The sequence below is a fragment of the Fundulus heteroclitus genome, chromosome 23 (assembly GCF_011125445.2).
Source record: "Fundulus heteroclitus isolate FHET01 chromosome 23, MU-UCD_Fhet_4.1, whole genome shotgun sequence".
In the NCBI taxonomy this organism is placed as follows: domain Eukaryota; kingdom Metazoa; phylum Chordata; class Actinopteri; order Cyprinodontiformes; family Fundulidae; genus Fundulus; species Fundulus heteroclitus.
This window is the reverse complement of record NC_046383.1, coordinates 4113836-4136258: the sequence shown is the minus strand read 5'-3', so window position 1 is coordinate 4136258 and position 22423 is coordinate 4113836. Positions and strand designations below refer to the sequence as shown.

General features: G+C 40.8%; 2 protein-coding genes and 1 non-coding gene across 4 annotated transcripts in view; 2 read left to right on the top strand and 1 right to left on the bottom strand.

The window, feature by feature from the left end:
* Positions 1-3696: 3696 nt before the first annotated feature.
* On the bottom strand, positions 3697-9435 carry LOC105925805 (ubiquitin-conjugating enzyme E2 A). The gene is made up of 6 exons (XM_012861831.3): positions 9246-9435; positions 7328-7408; positions 5441-5466; positions 5054-5143; positions 4835-4923; positions 3697-4695 (listed from the first exon to the last, which is right to left on the bottom strand). The coding sequence occupies exons 1-6, from the start codon at positions 9287-9289 to the stop codon at positions 4567-4569; spliced, it is 459 nt and encodes a 152-aa protein (XP_012717285.1). The 5' UTR covers positions 9290-9435; the 3' UTR covers positions 3697-4566.
* A 2534-nt stretch (positions 9436-11969) lies between these two features.
* trnae-uuc lies at positions 11970-12041 on the top strand. Its single transcript has one exon. It is a non-coding gene; the product is annotated as a tRNA-Glu (tRNA).
* A 210-nt stretch (positions 12042-12251) lies between these two features.
* Positions 12252-22423, top strand: part of elf1 (E74-like ETS transcription factor 1) — a 64041-nt gene continuing 53869 nt past the window's right edge. Inside the window, exons 1-2 of one of the 2 annotated variants that reach the window (XM_021316044.2) lie at positions 12252-12385; positions 12496-12913. The gene's annotated coding sequence lies outside the window, so the exon portion shown is untranslated. The remainder of the gene's footprint in view (positions 12386-12495; positions 12914-22423) is intronic. The other variant, XM_012861802.3, reaches the window with a different exon arrangement.

Below are 22423 nucleotides of genomic sequence, written 5' to 3'. Positions count from 1 at the left end.
AATATATCTGGTGTTAAAGTCCCTGCTGAGGGATCAGTTTCCTGCTTTACACGCAGAAACCCATGTTGAGCTGTCAGCTGAAATTTATTTACAGTTTGAATCAAACCGTTAAACACACACACACTGCTCATAACCATTAATACGGTATTCATTTCACGGGTTAATTAAGTATTTGAACCATTTTCCCCCCCCTCAGGGTGGAACGGGAATACAACAACCGGCAGAAGTGACTTTTGAAAACAAGACTTAAGTTCACAATAGGGCTGGGCGATATGGATTAAAAAATAAATCTCAGATTTTATCATACCAAATCCGATTAATCGATTTTTTTTTTCCTCCTTTTTCTTTCATAAAAAGAAATTATTTTAAAACCTTTGCTTTTTATGTCAAGCATTTTGTCAGGGAGTTGACCTGAATTCAAAGTGCAACTAAAAACAAGCTGTGAAACATGCAAAAGAAGATGGCAGCCATGCCATTATAAACAATGAAAATATAACAAAACATTTGCTGCTAGTGGTATTACACATTGAGCTAAGAACAGGCTTCACTGCTCTTGTGAACTTCAAACTAAGTAAAAAAAAAAAAAAAAAGTAAATAAGTAAATGAAGTACCTCATATTATGGTAAAAAAAAAGTTTCCACTTAACAATATTTTGACAATATATTTGCCTAAACATATATTCAGCATCACATGCTGTTCTCTTCATGGAAACCCAATGAGTGTATTGGCAAAATAAAATCCAGATTTTCCAAAAATGAAATCTTAAAGAATTGTAAATTCGAATTAATCGATTAAATCAATTTATCGCCCAGCTCTAGTTCACAAGCGTTAATTTACTGTGGATTTTCTCTTTAAAACTTTACAATTATACATCCAGTATCAAATCTATGCATACAACCCCTCTAATTTCTGGTCAATAAATTACACTGTTTTTTTGTAGCCTTCATTAAATATCTTTTTTTTTCCAGGATTAATTGACAACGTTTGGCAGAATTGGTGGCGTTCATTGAAATCAGTTGCTTTCCTGCCGCTGACCTGAGTTTTGAGCATACTTCACATATTTCAATAGCTCTTGGTTATCCCACAATATTAATGTCAGCTTGCTTTATCCATCTTAAGCCACCTTTGATGTGTATTTGGGAGGATTGTCTTTCACGAACACCAAGCTGTGTCCAGGTTCCAACCATCTGACCCCAACTTTCCACCTCTGATGAATGCTAATTGGTTATTAGGTCTAGAAAACAGCCCAAAGACCACTATTAAACTTCAAGCCTATCATGAACCGGAACCCAGTTTCAGGAAAGAATCAACTTCAAATTAATTTAGCCGCAGCCCAAATGGACAAACTGGGCGTGTTGTGCAGTAAAAAGATTTCCTGGGCAGTCGAGAGACAGATTTTGGGTATCTGTCAACATTAACGGCAATGTTTAAACGAGTAGACGTGTCGTTTATCAGCTGTGAAGCACGGTGGTGGTGGCGGCATCCTGCCAAGCGTACCGGTGCGTGGCACAGAGCGAACGGAGGATCAGAGTTCTTCCTCAGCGTGAATCCTGGACAGAGATCTGAAACGGCCATCAAAATGGGGTTCACACTGCAAAAACTATAAAAATAAGTCAAATTTTCTTGAAATTAGTGTATTTGTCCTTGATTTGAGCATGCAAATAAGATGGTTTACCAATGGAATGAGATATTTTGCACTTAAAATAGGAACAACTCATCTCTATCATCTCATTTCAAGTGCAGTATATCTAATTATCTTAGTTTAGGGGTCAAAATACTCACTCCATTGGCAGATAATCTTATTTAGCTGCTCAAATCAAGGATAAATGCACTAATTTCAAGAAAATTTGACTTAAGTTTAGCTCCGATTTTGCAGTGCAGCATGGATAAAGCAGGCTTAGACGCCTAAAAACCGGATCAATTCCAGGAAACGGGAGATATTGAATGCCACAAAAAGGACAATCAACCAAATATCAAAGAAGGTATATATATTTGAGCCTGAATACAAAATAAAATTCAAACTTGTTCACCTGATTGTCTTTAAAATCATCAGTTTTTATATTTTCTGGCCTTCCTAATAATAAGAAAACGTTCTAACAGATAATCAAAAGGCCCAAACTCTTTGCAGGTTATTAAACCTCGGTCGTTTGGCTGAGGGAACCCCCCCACACACACACCGGTGTTTAGTGGAGGCCACGTGTGACTGGGTCAGCCAGGACAAATGTTAAAAAAACAGAATACCTGCCGTCTGTACCTGTGTGGGACACATTTGCAACACGGTTCATTAAACGGAGGTTTTCATGGAGGACTGCGCATTCCTTCAGCGCTTTGGGTGGTCAGCATGACTGGAAAAGCGCTATATAAGTTCAGTCCATTTACCATTTACCATTTCACCATCAGCAGAGGACTGTAGGATGAGTAGCTCTTTGTCTCCGGTCTCTCTACGCCCGAGCTGCTCCGTGGGACCCTTGTTCGGTTCTTTTCGATTAAAAAAGAGCTTTTTCGACGTCGCCGTTTTGACTGTTTAATGAACCCGGCAGAAAAAATGCAGCTTTTTTTGTTTATTTTTTTTGTCTGGACACACTGTAGACCGTTCACTCATGTAAGACTTTGATTAAAGCGGCTTTAAAATCCAACTGTAGCCATTTTGCTAACCAGCCTTACTGTGACAATGGGTCAGGATTCAGGAAGGTGGCGTGTGGAGATTATTCTGATTATTCAAAAAAAAAAAAAAAAAAAAAAACTTTCTGTAGAAACTGGTCTTAAATAGGGTTGTTGGTATGAGTTCACTCAACCTGTCTGCTTCTTTTCACAGCTGTACTGAAGAAAGGAAAAATAATCAAGCTGAGCTCAGTCCATTTAAATACCTGTGTGTAAATTAGATCATTGGACAGTTCATTTATCTGTAAAGCTGAACTCAGTCATCACAGTGTTTATGTGAATTCTGTTAACTGTGATTTATAGTGAATGCACGTTAAAGTATTCTTAATACAGAAATGCAGGTTAATCAACGACAGTAAATATGAAGGAGCCAAGACCTTCAGCTGCTCCCATTCTGAGTTTGGTTTCTAAACAGAATAAAAAACAATTTCTCTGAAAAGAGGACTTAGCTGGAATGAAATGGTGGTAGCTCGTGTGTTTGTGGCGATGTTTTCTCCCTCCTTCTGCCGCCCAGGTTTGGCAAGAGCTTGATCTTCCCTAACGTCAGCGTCACGGCTTGGTTTTGATGTGATTGGTTGTAGTAGCACATCAGTAAAGATGACGGACAAGTGGTTTATCCAATCATATGTAAGGATACAAGTGGTTTATCCAATCATATGTAAGGATTTTTGATAATACATCCCCAATGGAGCAATCCCAGATGGATGCGAGGAGCTCTGCGGCAGGAAATCCATCTGGAGAGAATCAGGTGATGTTGGACAAGGCTGCTGGTGTCCATGGTGCTTATGCAGCTGTTCTCATAACTTTTTCTTTCCACCAAACTTTCCTTTTATCCAATCGGATGCAGCACTCTGGCAGCCATTCTCGAAAGCTTTAACATTTCTGCATTAAAAACCTTTTTATACACCTGTGTCCAATTAAACTTTTGAGAAACTGAATTTGTAGTTTTCATTAGCCGTGACCCTTAATCACCCTGTAACGAATGGGTCATGCACTTGTATTCATCGCGCCGTGGTATTAAAAAAAAAAGCCATCAAGAATTGCATATTTATTTTATTTACAAGAGAATGTACAGTTTGTTAACATGGGTTACCCGTGCAAGGTTGTATAAACTGAACAGACAAAAGTGTAGTCAGATCGGATGCTTATAGGATTTTTTTTTTTTTCACACAGCCTTAAACCCATTAAAAAGTAACGCACCCTCCAAAATATGGTAAAATGTGAACTCACATGAGTGGCAGGTCTAAATGGGCCAAACGGTTATTGTGACACTGTAAAAACGTTGAGTGTGTCGTAAGGAAGCTAAAATCCCACATTTCTGGGGAGTAAGAGGGGCATAGATAGTCGAACAGGATCAAAAAAAAAGGCGTGGCTGTACAGGAAAGGCTAAAAAAAACTGACCCCCAAAAGGCATCTGTTGAGTAATAAGGACGGACGTCCATGTTGGTCATTTCTTTATCCCTCCAAGGCTTTCAATGTGCAGACAAAAAAAAGAAGAAAAAAAAAAAAAAAAGGGGGTTTCTGTTGTCGTGGGCCCTTTGAAAATTAACAGCTTTATTTTCTGTAAATATAAACCGGCAGTATTTACAAACCAAACAGCCGTCCACATCGTTCAGTCTGTATAACCCATGTGACAGTTGAGAGGCGACAGGCTATCAAATATTGGAAAAGTTAAAAAAAAGAAAAAAAAAAAAAGGCATATAGCAAGTAACCCAGAAATAACAAGGTACATTAACTTTTTTTTTACTCCGCTCCTATCAAACAACAGCGTTCTGCGGCAGCGAACGCCACAACACTACAGCATACAAATTTAGCAACAGTAAGGGGACAAAAACATACTGAGGGGTCTTAAGGACCGGCCGTCGCGTCGCCGTGGCTCACTGTTCATGCGCCGGCGGTCCGGTGTCAACAGTCACGCCAGCTCTGTTCAACAATAGCAGAAACCCTCTTCTCGTACTCCCGCTTGTTCTCCTGGTAAAGCTGCGCCGCTTGGCTGTTGGCCGGACTGTTTGGGTTTGGCTCGTCCAGTAAAGACTAAAAAGGTTCAACAGAGAGCGACAGCTGGTGAAGGTTCAGGTCAAGCTGTATGACACCGCTTTTATTTTTTTACGGTTCGGCAGATATTAAAAGCTTCAAATAGGCGCGCGGAGCATTTATGTGAAAGTTGGATTACCTGTATTGAAGTTAGGATTGAAGAAACATCATAGGTTGGACTCCAGCGGTTCTGAAGTATATCTAAGCATATGCTACCATCTGCATAGACTGCAAAAAAAAAAAAAAAAAAAAAAACATTTGGTAGGTTAAGCTTTCAGGTAAGTTTATCTGACATTTAAGGAAATCCAGATTTATCTTTGCGTAAAAAAAAAAAAAAAAAAAGGAAGTTTCAATTTACCGTTTGGATGAAACATTTTGGAGACAAATCTCACTGTTGGAGGTTTATTTGGATATTCTTCTGTGAATTCGATGGTAAGTTTGAAGGTTCCTGAGAGCAAGAAAATCACACATTACAAGCTGAAACTGAGAACCTAAACAGGATTTATTGCAGTAAACAAGTGAAAGAGCCACTTGCACTGAGACTTGGAACACTTTCCAAACAAATACCACCTTCCAACGCTTTGTGTAACATTTACCTCAATTTCAAGACACTCTTGTCTCTGCTTACAGGCATACACAATAATTAGATAAAAACAAAAGCAGACCCTTAAAACAAGAAGGGAATCAGGGTATTCTCTTACTGTATTGGTGTTTTAGGAAGAGAAATTATTTGAAAAGTACATACCATCTTCAAAAGGCGTTCCCTCCGGTCTATAAAAAAAGACACAAAATAGGTTAGAAATCATTTTTTGCAAAAGTCTGGCTAACTCTTTAGTTGTCAAAAGGTTCATATATGACAGCGATATAAATGCGTTCTCTAACGTTAAATAAATAACATTTATTATGCCTCAGAACTTTTACACAAATGTATTGGACCAAAACATAAAGGCAGGGTGTAAGGAACAAAGCAGAGCAGCATGCTTGTGAGATATTGGACCATAAACTTCATGATTTGGAAACTTAACTTAGCTGATGTTGTATCTTGAGGTCATTCTGTTAACAAGCATTTTATTGCTCCACACCAGCAAAAATCCTTTTTTTTTTTTACATGGACTCAAACCAATCGTGTGTAGTTAATAAGTGTGCAAATGATTTTTCATACCCTGCTTCTGCATTTTAGTTGATTGTGCTTAAATACAAAAAGATAGTCACCTATTTTACTATTATTTGCAATTAAAGCCATCTTAATACTAAATGTAAAGTTGAGGATTTTAATTTCATACATAATCCTTTATGTATTAAACTAAACTGACTTTCTTCCTGACTGCAGAAAGAAAACAATTATTACAGATGCATTGATCGGGCTTTTCTTGGCCGATACAGATTTCTGGCTTTCTTTAGGCCAGATCTGCAGTTTGACGCTTTATTCAAAGAATTTTACCAAATAAAAGTAGTTAGAGATCCTGGCAGGGGCCAGTTACTGGTAACAAGGCAAAGCCCCAAATAATTGGTATTTTCAATGAGGTGCCAGAAAACGTGACTCAAGTCACTGTATGCTGCTTTGCGCGTTGCCCGCTAACTCATATGTTACTGTGCACTGCAAAAAGGAAACTAAAAGTAGGTAAAATCCTCTTGAAATTAGTGTATTTTTCATTGATTTGAGCTGGTAAATCAGACTATTTGCCAATGAAATAAGATTCTTGCACTTGAAATAAGATGATGGAGATAAATTGTTCTCATTTTAAGTGCAGGATGTCTAATTATCTTATTTTAGGGGTAGAAATTCTCATTCCATTGGCAAATAGTGATATTTAACTGCTGAAATCAAGGAAAAATATACATATTGTAAGAAAATTTTGCTTGCTTTTAGTTCCCTTTATGCAGTGTGCACAGCTGGCCAGCTGTGCTGAAAGACGACCACTACACCTACAAGAATATTCAGCTGCTTGGGAATATTTTTGGCAGCAAAAAACACGACGGACAGTCACGGTGTGGAGCCTAAAGGTATGCCACCAAACCCCTTATTGAGGTAACGCTGTTTTAAAACTAAAGTTGACGAGCTACAAGCAGAAAGCCCGTATATAGAGCTATATATAAGCTCTTTAGTGCTTATTCTAAGGTTTCACTGTGGTTTTTTGTATTTAAAACCAAGACAACAACAAAGGCTATATGTAACTATTATCTGTAATCAGTATTTTACTAGTTTTACATTTCTGTTTTAAATGAAAGCATGTAAACAATGTTTCACATTTTGTCTTAAAACTTTCAGGTCAATCACATTATAGGATTACTCTAAATTAATCAAGTAGTGAGAATTTCGTTGTGGTTCATTTACCTACGTGGTTGTTTTTAACTTAACAGAAAATAAAATAATTACAGGATTATCCCCATATTTCCATCCCTGCATATGCCTAACCTTAATCTGTTATTTTAATAAAATAAAATAAAATAAAAAAAGAACATTTATGTACTGGATTATGTGAGTTCTTAGCTTAATGTTTTTTTTTTTTTAAACCAGGAAAACAGGATTTTTCATTCTGGCCTGCTGAATTGTGATTGGCTTTGGCTGATTGACTGACGCTTCTCTACTTTAGATAATCCATTAGCAGCAGACTCCATCGGATACACTTACCCGAAAATGACTGCGTTCCAAACCATGATATTGTTTTCTGACGGAGCTCCGCTGACTCCAGCTGGAGGATCTTCTTGCAGCCTGAACACAAACACAATGACGTCAGAATATCTTCATACGGAAATTAAAGTAATCGCTACTGCGTTATGTTTCTGTGAAAGCCCAACAGACGCGATGGTGAGAACATCAGATCAAAGGGAAATTTCTAATCAACATAAAATATGGTGAGTTTATCCTAAACAGTCCAGTAAGACTTGATTTTCCAGAGACATTACAAAACATCACTGTAAAAAACAAACTGAACTGTGTTACTACCCAGAATATCATTATTTAGCTATAGTCTATTCACAACAAACCCTGAGTTTGTTTGTTGTTTAAATTTTGGATCTCTCCGACTTATGAGTAGATTTTTCTTTTTTTAAAATCAACCAAATACTTGCCCGGTAAATGTATCAAGATCTTTTATAGCAAAAACACAGATTTGATATAACAATACAGGCTTAATTAGCGCACACAAGGTTCAGACTCTATCAAACACAAGCTAATAATTAATTGCCTGATTTCAAGATGTGACCTTTTATTCGTTAATACGGTCAAACTCTTGTTTCAATCAATTAGGGTTGCAGAACATTAAAAAAAATTGTTTGATGATGATAAAGAGGAATTTTGCGATGACAGTATAACTTGTGATAAATCCACATCTTCCTCCCCGCTCTTGTTTCTCATCTGTGCATCCAGCACTCTTTGATCTTTAACATCTCGGTCATTATTATCCGTGTCAGCTACACACATTTACTGCAGAAAGAATCCCTGCAACAGGCTGGCATGCAAAAAGCGTGACTTACATTATACCGGCCAGAAATTATTGCATTTCGAACTGCTCTATGAGACATTAATACTGCACTCAAGATACATTTGTGATATACTGTGCAGCACTACTATTATTAAAAAAATCTGCAGTAACAAATGTGACTTTTTGTCTGAAGAAAAAGGACTTCTAAAGAAGACAACTGATATTTATACTAATCAAGAACGATCCCCAAAAATGGGTTTGTTGAACATTTCATGGTGATATCCAGCTCATTTATTTATTGGTAATTACATTTTTCTGTGATTTGGGGTCTTTTAACTTATCTTAGCACCCTCCGTGTTTATCTAAAGGCCCAAGTGATTAATATAACAGGTTAAGCCTTCTGATCGCGTTACAGAAAAATGTAAAAAGGCAGATTTCCACAGTGGGCCAAACTGAATCAGATCAACTGTGGACTTCTCTAACAGGAGCATATGTGGGTTAACCAGATAGACGTGCTTAGTCCGTGCAGGTGTTCAGTCTCTACATGGCAGATGGTTGCTGACCTTCAATCTTAAGCGATGATCTGGCATGGCCCGGGGATAGAAAGAAGCATTAGGACGGGGGCACCTAAATCTTTTCCTCCAGCTCAGAGGCCATCTGGCCGCTGACTTGAACTACATCCGTGCGTCTGTTCGAGTCTCCAGGAATCATATACGGAGAGCGATGTGTTGCAATACTACAGCTAGCGGACTCAGATATACTTAGAAGAAGCTTTACTGTTACAAATCACACCGAAATATTGTCCGTGCGCCCTCCGAATCGGACACCGATCCCGAATTACACAACCTGAACGTTACAAAAACCGTCAGGTTTGCTTACGCCGGCAGAGAGGGGGGACCTGTTGGCAAACGTTACAGCCCAGTTATTCTTAAACTAAACTAATTACGAGCAACTAATACAAAACGAGAGTTTAACTTTAGTTAACAATTAGCTGGCCTTCGCCGATATTTTGCGGTTTCCGTGGCAGTTGTCACTTGAGCTAATGCTAAAAAAAAAAAAAAAAAAAACTAGCTTCAGAATGCTAAATGTTGTTAGCTACTTCTCTGTTGTTTTCCTTTAACTCACCGTTTAAAGTCTCTCATTAAACGTCGTCGCGCTGGGGTTGACATTTCTGCTAACTCAAAAACAAGCTAACGCTTAAAAAATAAACAAACAGATGGCTAAAAAGATAGAAAGGTGTTTCTTCTGGTGTTATATTTCCTCAACTCCTATCTGGCCAGCCAAGCCAACGATCCCTACTAGTTTGACAAATACTTGGCTGCCTTTCGTCTGCGGCGATACCATTTGCACTACAGAGGGGCAACTGCTTTTTATTACTCATACAGTTTAGGATTTTATGGTAACAAAACCACAAATGTGTAGTCTAAATACAGTTAGATAACAACCTATAACAAAGTTTATCGTGTAAAGTAAATTAAACCGCTTCTTCGTTTGACTACATCATTTTGTACATCGGTTGATGTCCCCTATCTTGTCACTTGAATCGCTCCACATAAATGACGTCATATGTTTGCTACCATGTTTCGTTTTGTTGGGGAAGCAAAAAGCATTCGGTGACCTTTCAAGACTCAGTCGTTTTTACTCGTCCTCATTTATATTTTTTGGGATTTTCTCTTTGTCAGCTGACGCCAATTATTCGAAGCTTAATCAAAAGGAGAAGCTGCTCTAATAGAATAATAGCGTATATGGTTTTTGACATGTAGTACCAGAGGCAAACCACAAGATGGTGCTAGGCTACTTGCATCGTAAAGTTTGCATAAGCAGTAGTTGCCGCCATAGACGACACGTCAGCGCGTCCGCCATATTGTGAGTGGCTTAGAAACGTGACAACGTTAAACTACACATAAGCATACTTTAATATATTTCTAAAACTATCTAAAAATGTTTCTTTAGTCATAGTTACAATAATAATACCGAATTTATTTCTGTTTCATTCACAAATCAAATCTTTCATACAGCGATGCTATTGTAGCTTCTTGAATTCATGCATCTGCGGCCTGTTTTACCTTGAGGTTTTGGTGTTCACGTCTACAGGCCCAGGTAACTTACTGATTCCACTACACTGGAACTATTAAATCAACGTATCTTGATGCGTTTCAATGTCAGCATTAAAGTCTTCGCTTGCATTCCTCATGTTTCCACTTCTAACTACAGACAAGTCACATGCCATTTTTGATGTTTAGTTCCCATTACTGCTACATTTCTTTATACCAATTATTAAATTACTTCACTAAATAAATATGCCAACAACAGGTACGTTTTCCATTATTTATCCTCTGGGATTTTATGGTTTACAGTTTCAAAACAACATTGGGGCACATATTGGTCATAGCTCTCACCGTACTCAGTGATAAATTCACCCGCAGTATGGTGTATTTGCGTACACATCAAATCACCCTCTCCACATGAATGGATGGGAAGATTCAGCCTCAGAGTTAGGAGCAGCATCTGGATGGGTGAATGTTTCCAACTTGTCTGTGGTAAGCAGGAAAAAAAGCTGAGACATCATCACACCCAGACATGGAAGCCCCGTGTAATACTTGACCATAGCGTCTTTCAAGAATGAGCTGCAGTTTCATCCATGTTTGCTATCTGACCAGGTAGATCCAGAGATGCTGTTGCTTCTTTGACTTCTGTGTGCCCAAGATGCAAAGGTGCCCAGTCAGGATGACACTCCAGAAATGTATAGGCCGTTTTCTCTGTAACGGAAAGAGATGCATGCTTAGATGTGTAGTTCAGGTGTAGTGTTGAAGATGCCATCATACAGCTGCTTCAACAAACCAATTGTTATTTAGACAAGTCAGACAGCACTGTGAGGGTCATGTTCTTTGATTCCTCCAGAGCATTTAACAAAATTCAGCCTGATTTGCTTTGTCAGAAATTCAACATTCGCCTGGAGACTACCAGACAAACAGACCACATTTTGTCAAGACTGCAAGGTTTGCGTGTCTAACTAGGTAATCAGCAGCACAGGAGCACCACAGTGGACTGTGCTCTCACCATGCCTTTTCATTTTTTATACCTCAGACTCCTGTCATCGGCAGAAACACTCAGATGACTCTGCAGTTGTTGGATGAATCAGAGATGGACAGGAATCTGAGTACAGGGAGCTGTTGGACCGCTTTTTGGCATGGTGTGGAAGCAACCGTCTCATTCAGAATGTGGATCAAACAAAGGAGATGACTGTAGATTTCAGAAGAAACAGGAATAAGACTATTACCATACTAGGAGAATAAGTGGAGGTGGTGGAGAAGTATAAATGCACTAGTGTTCACCTGAGCAACAAACTGGACTGGAGACACAACTGTGAAGCTCTCTACAGGAAGGGACAGAGCTGACTGTACTTCTTGAGGAAGTTTAGGTCCTTCATATAAGTCTGTTAAGGAGAGCGTGATCTCGTTTGCATTGCAACACTCGTCAGATTAGAAGTACAAATAGAATAACAACCTTTAAGCAGGTATAAAACACACATTTAATTAGGCCCGTAGTTCTGTGTTATAATGTTTTTTTTTTTATTGGTCTGATGTGTCTTTCTAACTTTGAATGTCATGTTTTCAATAGCTGTAAGTGGAAAATCGTCATAATCAACGGATAGACACGCTTGAAAACGTCAGTCTTAATGAATGAAATGTGTTTCATTCAGTAAATTGAGTTCCTGAATTGAATGAGCTTTTCAATAATATAATTCTAGCAATATGACGTATAATATGGACAAAAAGAAAGGAAAACGCCATCATTTCATACAAACCCTTTTAAAATAGACCGCTGCGTGACTCGTTCGTCAACTGGTCCCATATGGTCTAGCGGTTAGGATTCCTGGTTTTCACCCAGGCGGCCCGGGTTCGACTCCCGGTATGGGAACTAAGTTTTTTTTCCTTCCTAAATTAAATGTGTTTAAATATTATCCGAGTTATTGCACAACGGCATTTATTATCCATCGCACATTTATTCAGATATCGCATATATATCGTATCCAAATAATAAACGACACAGACCCCGCCCGCTCAACAATGATCGCGTGTGTTAACCGCATCCTATGAGCTTGGACATTCCCGGAAGATGCACATTACCAGCAGCTGGTTCTCCCTGTGCCAAATCTAAAGAGTCAGCGGAGTACAGGCGAGCAAAGCTGGCGCAAGCGACATTTTTCTTCCGCAAAAAATCACGCGTCTGATGTCACCTATTTGTAAACGTTGCACATGCGAGTGAGTAACCTAACGTTTCATAAAACGCATTTATTGTCTAATCTGCTTAATGTGAACGCTCCCGTTTAGGAAATAACACCAATCCTTTTTTTTATTTCGTACTTTTAAAGGGAAACGGGACATGATGTCAAAAAAACAATAAATAAATAAATAAATTAACTTCATGTCAACGGCTGAACCTGTCCTGCCCACCCAGAGCAAGCTGACGAACTTCCAGGGGTTTTACCAAACTTTGTTGTCGGGCAAAATTGTTTCCCAGGAAAATGTGACTGCCAGGAATTCCCCACGCATCAGCAGCAGCCTCTGTCGGAGAAAACCACGACCTTGTGTCAGGAAGCGAAGGAAAGCAGCGGCGGCGGCGGGAGGGTACAATCTGGCGGCTGCCTGAGCGATGATGTAGCTTTAGCGCCGTTACAGCCTCCAGAGTCGCGCTTACAAGGGATCATTATGCCTTTGGACGGCTTTTCCTGAGGAGAGCCGCTCAAGAAGCTGTAGAAAAAGCCTCGGATGATGACTTCTTCTCGCAAGGTAAGTGCAAACAGGATCTTAAAAAAACAAAAAAAAAAAAAAACAATGTTTAATCTTGGCGTGATTGATGTGAAAGTGGCTCTACTTTTTTTATATTGCCTCTGGCCGGGAATAAGTTGCTATAAGGAGGATGGTGTTAACGCGAATGCCGCTTTGTACTACAAAAAGAAATGTGACAGAGATGAAAACGATGTTATTAATTGCCGCCCGGAGCGCACCACCCTGAAGGACTTTCCCCACACTACTCCACAGATTACAGTGACTCCCCTTTGTGTCAGTCAGCTGGCATGTGACTGCGCTGAGACCAGGCTGAAAGGTCTGCACTTCTCCCAGCAGTCACAAGCCACAGAAGAATACAGCAGTTGTTTTAGTCCCTTAGTTGTCCACGATCTGAAAGGGAGTGTTTTGTTATGAGAGATATACAGTTGTGTTGACCAGGTCAGAGACAGTAAACGTATTCATTCCCCTTGGAACTTTTCCACATTTTTGTCACGTTCTAGCCATAACGTTTTGCTGATTTTTATCTTGTGAAAGGTTTGGATGTGAGTCGGGTCTTTTAGTGCTTTACTGTAATTTCTGGCAGACCTGTTGCATTCTGTTTCACATTTATTCCAAAAAAAAGTAAAAAAAACAAAGCAACTGGACTTGTTTTCCGTAGGTGAAGACGTTTCGCTTCCTCTGGAAGCTTTCCCAATTCAAAAAGTCTGGAATAATGTGCAGTATCAAGCTTTATACTACCAAGTTTTATACTTGCTTGGTACTTCACATTACTCCAGACTTTTTGAATTGAGAAAGCTTCCTGGAGAGAAAGCGAAACGTCTTCAACTATACGGAAAACAAGTCCAGTTGCTTTGTTTTTTTTACTTTTTTTGGAATGACCGTGACCTGGATGACTGAGAATCTTCACCAACGTTTCACATTTAGGGACAATAAATGATGAGGACGACGATGGCCGCTTTTAGTGTATTACAATGAGAGTTTAGCTGATGAACTAAAAATGCAGTAGTGTGTAATAGGTTTTAAGAAATAAAACCCCGAAAAAAGCTGTCCGTGGTTTTATTTGTATTTGGCCCCACCCACCTTTATTCTATTTCCGATAAATAAACTAACTTTGAGAAGCCATGGAGTCGTGTGTTTAGCTTAATCGTGTTGTAAATGCACCAAAGTTTCTTTGGTCCTGATTTTTCCCACAAAAGTCCGACAAAGTCTATACTAATCTTTATCAATTGGGGACAGTCGCATGGTTGCTTGGATTAAACATCTGTTGGTGTGCTTGGAGGTGCGAATCTGTGTGAATCTCTACATCAAATATGTTGAAGTTGTTTGACCCAAATCCGGACCCCACTGGGGGGTGAACAGCAGCAGCGAGCTGATTGTTCATTTTCTGCTCACTTTCTATTCCTCCTCTTATTCTTCTCCTCTTAAAGTATTATTTGCAGATGACAAACAAACAAACTGGTGCACTCCAAATCAGGACCAGACTCGGAGAGAATAACAAAAGTAGCAGGAAACGCATCAGAGGGAAAATTCTCATCCCCCCGTCATGAAAACATGGTGGTGGCAGAATCATGCTGTGGGAATGTTCTCGTTTTCCACAAAGACCGGAAAGCTGGTTGTTGTGGATGGAGACACGAGACTCTAAATTCGCCTTCCGTTAGGTCAACAGTGCCCAGACAAATCCCTCCAAAAATACATTTGCAATGTGAGAAAATATAGAATAGTTCAAGTTTCCGTTATTAGAAGTTACATAGTCAATGTTCCAGCTTTATTTGGCTTAAAAACAAGAAAACAAAACTATTTGGAGCCACTGATGACGCACAGTGTGCCACTCGTTCCATTAGACCATTCCTGGCTGAGCTTATTGACTATAACGGGAGAAAACCAGCGAGGATGAGCCTCAGAGACTTGATTAGAAGTATGGAGAAAAAAAAAAAAAGAATGCTTGATGTTTTCTACAAATGCATGTCGGCAATGCTGGGCAGGATCGTTTTCATTTTTTATTTTTTTTTTATTTTTTTCTCATACTGTTCATCCACCCTTAGTCTGTGGGGAGTCAAAATGTTTGCCAGATGTTTACATTTTTTGTGCTGAGATGCTTGTATCCTGGGACGGACAAACACCGTCTCATTGGCTGGCCAGGCTCGCTCACTTCAGCGCAGGCAGCCGTGACGCAGAGGGAAGGGAAGAGAGTTACAAAATGTTAGTTTTACCGTCCCACTGGAGAGAGAGGACCAGCAGTCCGACCCGCACCAGCCCTCCCTTCCGCCCCGACCCTCTGAAGTCTTCCCGTGGTGGGAACACCGGCAGAAGTCAGTGGATAATTGGAAACTTCAGCCCCCCTAAAAACAATTATCAAGACTTTCCAAATATACTCCGGCATGAGGTCATCCTGTTTGTTTCAAAGGTTTGCCCTTGTTTTAGGAACGTCTTGCCACACTGCTGCCCACACATTAGCCCCTCCTTTGCCCCATTCCTTTCTGCTTTGATAGCTTTCAGTCTGGAGAAAAAGAGCCTCGCTGATATGGACCAGTAGCGTGTGTGTGTGTGTGTGTTTGTGTGCTTTAAGGCCAAAGCAATTCCCGGTATCCTCCTTATCCTGGCACCGTTTTGTCTTTGGCAGCAGTCTGAGCTGCAGAGGCTTGTCCTGATGACCAAGGACAACAGCGAAGGCCTGCCGTTTTCCTCTATTTCACGACGAAAGGGGTCCTCAGACATCAGACACCTCTTCTTGCTGAAGATGTACCCGCCTGCCTTAATGGGCCTTGATATTGATTCAACTCCACAAAAAGACAACTGGGCTTTTATCCCATGCAGAAAGCAGCACTCCAGATCCGCAGATGCTTTCAGAGAAGCCTTACAGGAGATGGGGAAATGCTGCAGCTTTTTCTTTTGTTATGTTATGGCCTACACCATCGACGAGAAGGCTGCTGTCTTAAAAGCTTTCCAGCAGATAGTCAAAGGATAAGCCTTGGACGGTCATTGTGACAGAAGCTAGCTGTTTGCAGCATATTTTACCCAGTCACATTGGGAGAAAGTTTGGTGTAAGAAAAAAAGCGTTGGTCAGCAAAGGAGCTGAATCTACAATGCTTATGAAGCAAAGCACATTCAAGTTTGGAAGGGATGCACTTATCAAGCCCAAAGTCAACACACCCGTCTACCAGGACGTTTCAGGGCCATTCATGCTTCGGCACCTGGCCACACAGGCAAAAGTACCAATACCTGGTTTAATGACTGCAGTATTGCTGTTTTTGATTGGCCAGCCAAATGAGAAAATGAGAGACACCGAGACAATACTGGAGAAAACCCAGGCTTCCTTAAACATAGGCTGATTTCCTCCATGCCACTCATAGCTAAAGCAGCAATTGATGCAAAAGGAGACCTAGCAAGGTAGGCTACTGGGTACATATACTGTACATGACCTTTTAAAAAAAAATACTCTTATGTAATGTTTAAATTTCACAAGAAAGTGAATTTTGGTGTTTCCTTATCTTCAGAGACACTTGAAATGTGTCACTCTGTCTGCAGTAAATCCATTTAATACGAGTTTAGCTGAGATAAACTAACTTTTTGATATTTTATTTCATATGGATGAATCTGTGTTGTCCCTGTCATGTACATTATGTGCAATTAAATGCCATTTGGCATCTTAAGAATAACCACAAGGTGGCAATGTTCATATGCTCTGACTAAACAAACAGTCATGAGATGGCTGAAGCCTCAAACCACTTGCAGAAAAGGCAAGGAACTGGCTTGTGAAAAGAGAAATAAAACTATTGAACTTCCCCTTTCTACGTGTAAAAAAAAAAAAATACCATTTGCTCGCCTCATTTCTGTTAAGAGCGAAGAGGGGGGGGAAGTGTTGTTTTGCAAAGTTCCCTAACCGACGCTGCTGTTAAACCAGCCCTAGTTTTTTTTTTTTTTTTTCTCTTTCTTCACACCTGACTATCACCTTGTCAGACATGTTCCATTGCCAGGCAGCAGCAGCCAACTGACTGAGCATGACGTCACAGGGAAAGGAGAGAAAAGGGGAAATTCCACCTGCTGCCTCATGCTGCTGCCTATCTCACACAAGCATGTGACACGGAGGAGTCATCCAGAGCTGCGCTGCTCCATGAATCCCTACCTTGTTATGATGTAATCCTGTCAAAGCACTAAACGGCTATGTTTGGCAGGAAATGGGTGGAAAAGTTGACTCGTATTGTAGGTATCGGGTCATGGTAGTAAAGAGGTAAACGTTTGTTTTGTGAGGTCACAGGGACTTGCCTTCATGGTGAAATTGAACGAGGCGGTGCCAGTTTTTAACAGGATGTAACAACTATCAGATTCACTCACTAACTCTTTGTCCTTTTGATGAAAGTGCAGATGAATATCTTTTGCTCATGTCTGTAGTAAAAACTCACTAAATCCACACGCATTTTGAAGCTGCGCAGCTTTATTTGGTATTATTTCATTACATTGTTCAAATCCATCTGCTAAAACAAACCGTGGCTCCTGTCTCTTTAAGGCTGACCTCAATTCTGATTGGTCGGCCTCTGGAAGTCTTCAAAGGGCAGCATCCTAGGCCTGCAGGCTGTACCTGTTTTTTGCTCAGTAGGCGTGGCGTGCCTGCTTTAGATGACTTTATAAAGGAATCCGATGAGCAGACAGTAGGTCAGTGTAATTATAGCTCTGTTCTTTACTCGTAGGTTTTTTTTTTTTTGCACTTCCCTGTTGTTTTTGGCTACTTTTTGTTTTGTCCCTCAAAGTTTTCTTTTCGCCAAACGCTCAATAAGAAACATCTGAATGACCTTTCATATGAAGAGTAAGAAAAGAAAATCACAAAATAAAGTGCAGGTATCAAAGAAATACTTTCTGAAATAGACTAATCAGCGCTTAAATTAATGACAATGTTTGTCTATTATTTGCCCCGTTTAATGGGTGGAAATATAGCATATAGGTGAACATTTTACCCAAAAAGTCGATGAGTTAGAAGGCGAAGAAAGTGGTCAAGCATAAGAATTTGAAAAGGTCTGACTTGTGATGGCTAGACAAGTGGGTCAGAGCATTTTTAGAACTGCAGCTATTTTGGGTTGTTCTGGGTTTGCTGAAGTCAGTATCAATCACATGCAACTAGCGTAGCGAACGAGCAATGAAGTTGTACGTTTTGGAGCATAAAGGTTCATCAGAGGAGCTTCTGTGGCTCAAACGAGAAGGGTCGTATACTACAACCACAGCCACCAGAAAACACGTTCCCCCGGTAAATGCGCCTCCCCCCTGTCCTCTAACCCTAAAGGCAGTGGGCGAGTTGCACGTATAGGCGCGGTGTGTGTGGGAGAGGGGTGTGTTTTACAGTCTTCACGGCTGCAATTATCTTTTACTGGCTCAGACTGCTGAAGAACATAATGCTGGTTTCTAATAGAAAGATGTCAGACTACGCAGCACATCATGGTTTGTTGCACAGGGGGGCTAAATGGCAGCAGAGCAGTAAGGATACCCGTGCTGAACCCTGTCTACTGCTGAAAGAGCTAACAAGGTGTTTGTGAGCATCAGAACTGAACCCTGAGGCATTAGAAAAAGGCGGCCTGGTCTGATCAATTTGGTTTTCTTTTCTCTCGGGAAGGAGTGCTTTGTTCCTTACCTGGAGAACACAGGCTACCAGGATGGACTGAGGGGAAAGAATCAAGCCAACCGAGGCAGTGTGATGCTTTGTGTTAGGTTCTGGTGAGGAACCTTGGCTCCTGCCATCAATGTGGATGATACTTTCACATAAATCACCTACCAGAGTGATGTTGCAGACCAAGCGCAACCTTTCATTGATACTCCCTGATGGGAGTTAGCCTCGTGAGACCATCTTAATCTCGCGAGCTTTCAAGGTTTCACTCGCAGATCAGTCTGGCTACTTTCCGTTAAAGAAAATTTGGAGCAGTTCACCAAACGAACGTCCAATCAGCGTTGGCTTTGAGGCGGGTTGAGGTGTGACGCAACGAGAAGCGCCACAGTTCAGTCTAAAGAACATGGCGATTTCAGCCGATGAAACTAGCGTTAGCGTGGCTATCGAGCAAGTTTTATCGAAATTACAGAGTATTTCTTCACTGAAAGAAGAGCAAAACACTGCTCTGGAGGCTTTTCTCAGAGGAAAAGATGTTTTTCCTCTTCTCCTGAGCTTGTGGTTGTGTTTTTGTCGTCACTGTTAGTACGTCATATGCTTCGTTGATCTGATTGGTTTATTTGGCCTGTCTATCACCAACATAGGCCAATCAGCTAACCAGTATTTTCGCCCCTTCCCAAAATTACTTCAACGGATGGTTTCCAGATGGATATGCGGAGCAAATCCATCTGGCGGAGTCAGGTTAGATGGAAGTGGCTTCTCCCTGCACCTTTCCACAAGTTAGACATGGTCCAGCAAAAGTTTGAGGAGTACTACATCAAGCTTTGGATCGTTGACCGGGTTGCCGAAATCCCCAGATCTCGATCCTGTTGAGCATCGAGCTCCACCTCACAACTTGCATAACTGTAAGGACCTGCTGCTAACGTCTTGGGGACAGATACAGCAGCAACACCTTCAGGCATCTAGGGGAGTCCATTCCTCTGCTAGTCGGTGTTGTTTGAGCACCAACACACTGGCGTGTTGTTGATCATGGAGCTGTGTCTGATTACAGCTTAGTCATCATTCAAGAATCAAGATTGCTTTTTGTTATTATGTAACTATAATGATTTTTTCCCCCCACGTCACAAAGCTCGAATAATCTCAAACAGGTTTCTTGAAGATGGCATTGGGTCAGCCCTTAAACTCAGCAGATCCTTGTCCAACCAAGCTCCTTTTTATATCGGTATATTCTCCTTTTAGAGAAAAGAGCTTTATCTTGCCATTGGGTGGAATTGAAACATCCGGAGGGTGTCCTTAAACATCTGACACCTGGACACTTGCTAAAAATAATCTCCTGGCCCTCCTGAAATGTAAAGTTGTGTGTTTATTAAACGTACAACCCAGAGATCCCATCAGATGGAACTCAATTGGCATCTGGGTAGTGTGGAAGCTGGGAAAGCGCTTCAGACTCTTTGGCGCGTTCTTTGAGGCATTCCTGAGGAGATATGGTGCCACAGAGAAGTGCTTTGGCTACAAACTTTTATTACATTCCAAGATGCAGGCTTTTACCAGGGTTTGAAATAAGAGGCCCAGTGTCCCTCACCTCACCTGTTCAAGGTTGTGACTTCATGAGGGTCTAATGAGGGTCTAATTTTTTTTTTTTTTTTAGAAATGAGATAACCACTCATTGTTCCATTCTAATAAGAAATTGTAACCCAGTTACAGGAAGCAGGACTCCTCCTCTTTCTGGTCCGAAACGTCTAAAAAGCTGCTGAGAGCAAGGAATGTTTGGCGTGTACACACAGCCAGTCCTTAGAAGGGTGACTTTGTTTGGATACCGTTGGCTCTGTCAGCATGCTGACATCATGAGATCAGTTAACCGCATTACTACAATATATTTATGGGGCTCGCTGTGGGCCCTCGCAGGTCTGCCGCGTGTTTTTGCTGCATCGCTAATGCCCATGTAATCTCGTTAAGGAGTGGCTGAGTTTGTAATGTTGCAGCTTGCCGCTGGTTCAAGGCACAAAATAGTTCATCACGAAAATAGCAACTGTCTTTGTCTGCAACTTCGGGGGCACATAATGACATTTCAGGCTGTTATTCTTCGTGTCTGCTCGAAGGTAATGAGGCCGTTGTGAGTGGATCATGAAGGCTTCTCATGAGTCAGCTCAGCGAGGATTTACACTGAGCTTTCTCTGAAGAAGCCACATGATCTGTCCGCTTTTCACTTCCAACAAATGTAACCAACCCGCACGACCTAAGACAGCTGGTAGAGTTGATAATGAGGTTTAGCAGATTTTTTTTTTTTATGTATCTGCCGAAAAAAGCTGTTTTGTTCTTTCTTTTTTTGGGGGGGTGGGTTGTTTCAGAGTGACGAGATGTTCCCAGGCTTGCTGAATTATTTAAGCACACGGAGCCAGGATATTATAATCAAGGCCCCTGGTAATAACAGATACTCTAAGGATCTCGTGGCATTTGAGCAATAATGAGCCAGAGCTGAAGCGCTGCTGTGTAAAAATGGCCTTTTGTCTGACACACATTGGCGCTAACACGCTTTGTGGTGTTAAAGCTATCGACAAGAAACAGACGGTCGAGATGTACACGCTTTGTTTATAATACCTGAAAGAGAAACAGCTTGTTGAGGTAAATGACGTAACACGGCGACGCGGCTGACTGTCAGCAGCTTAACCAGCCCTCAGAGGTGAGATGTTCACGTTGTGGATTCTTGGCTTGCTCTCCGTCTTTAATTTTTAATGTGATTCTGTCTGCACGTGGAAGAGCAGCAGTGGCGCTAATGCTACCCATCTATCTATTCCCTGTTTATAAAAACTACAGCATGTTGGCTTTTGAAGCATATTTATGGTCCTTCGGGTTTCTTCACACAACCAGCTGGAACCCACGCTGAATACTGTAGTGACTCTTTATTTTTCATGCATGCACTCAAACCTCTCTACATTTTGTCCTGTTACAGCCACAAACCTCAAGGCATTTAATTGATAGTCTATGTAATAAACCAACAGAAAGTAGTGCATGATTGTGGAAATGGAGGTAAAATGATTTAATTAATGGAATTTTTTTTTTTTAAACAAAAAAAGAAATCTGAAAAGAGGGATGGGAATTTAGGATCCATCCCCTTTACTCTACTACTCACCAAGAAATGATGCAGCCAGTTGGCTTCAGAAGTAAGCCAACTAGTGTCCACCTCTGTGTAATATAACCTCAGTGTAAATCCAGTTGTTCTGTTAAGACCTCATAGGTTCGTTAGAGAACATTAGTGAACAAACTAAAGCACCATGGAGACCAATGAAAACACCGGACATATTACCATGGCTCAGTTCCATTGATAGAATGGAAACCCTCCTAAACAGAAAGGTCCAGCCAGAGGGAGCATTGATCAGAGAAGCTAACAAGGTAGCTAATTACACTGGAGGAGCTGGAAAGATCCACAACTCAGGTGTGAGAATCTCTACAAATCTTGCCTTCATAGAAGACCAAAGAAACCGTGTTGTGGGTAGAAATTCACGTTTGCCACGAGCCATATAGGGGACACAGCAATGCTGTTCTGGTCACATGAAACCAGAGCTGAACTTTTTTGACCGAGAGGCAAAACTCAGCAGAAAACTAACATCGAACATCGCTCTGAACACACCGTCCTCGTAGTGAAACATGGTGGAAGTATTATGCTCGGGGATGCCTTTCTCCAGCAGACACATGGAAGTTGATCAGAGCTACAGAAAGATGGAGGGCAGACTTAATAAGAAATTATGTTAAGATACTTGAGACTGGGGTGGATGCTCACCTTGCCATAGAACAGTAAAGACCCTAAACACACACCCATAGCTACAAAGGAACGGTTAAGACCAAAGCATACTCGTGTGTTAGAATGGCCTAGTCAAAGTTCCAACAAAGATTCAATGGAGAATCTGTGATGAAACTTTGACATT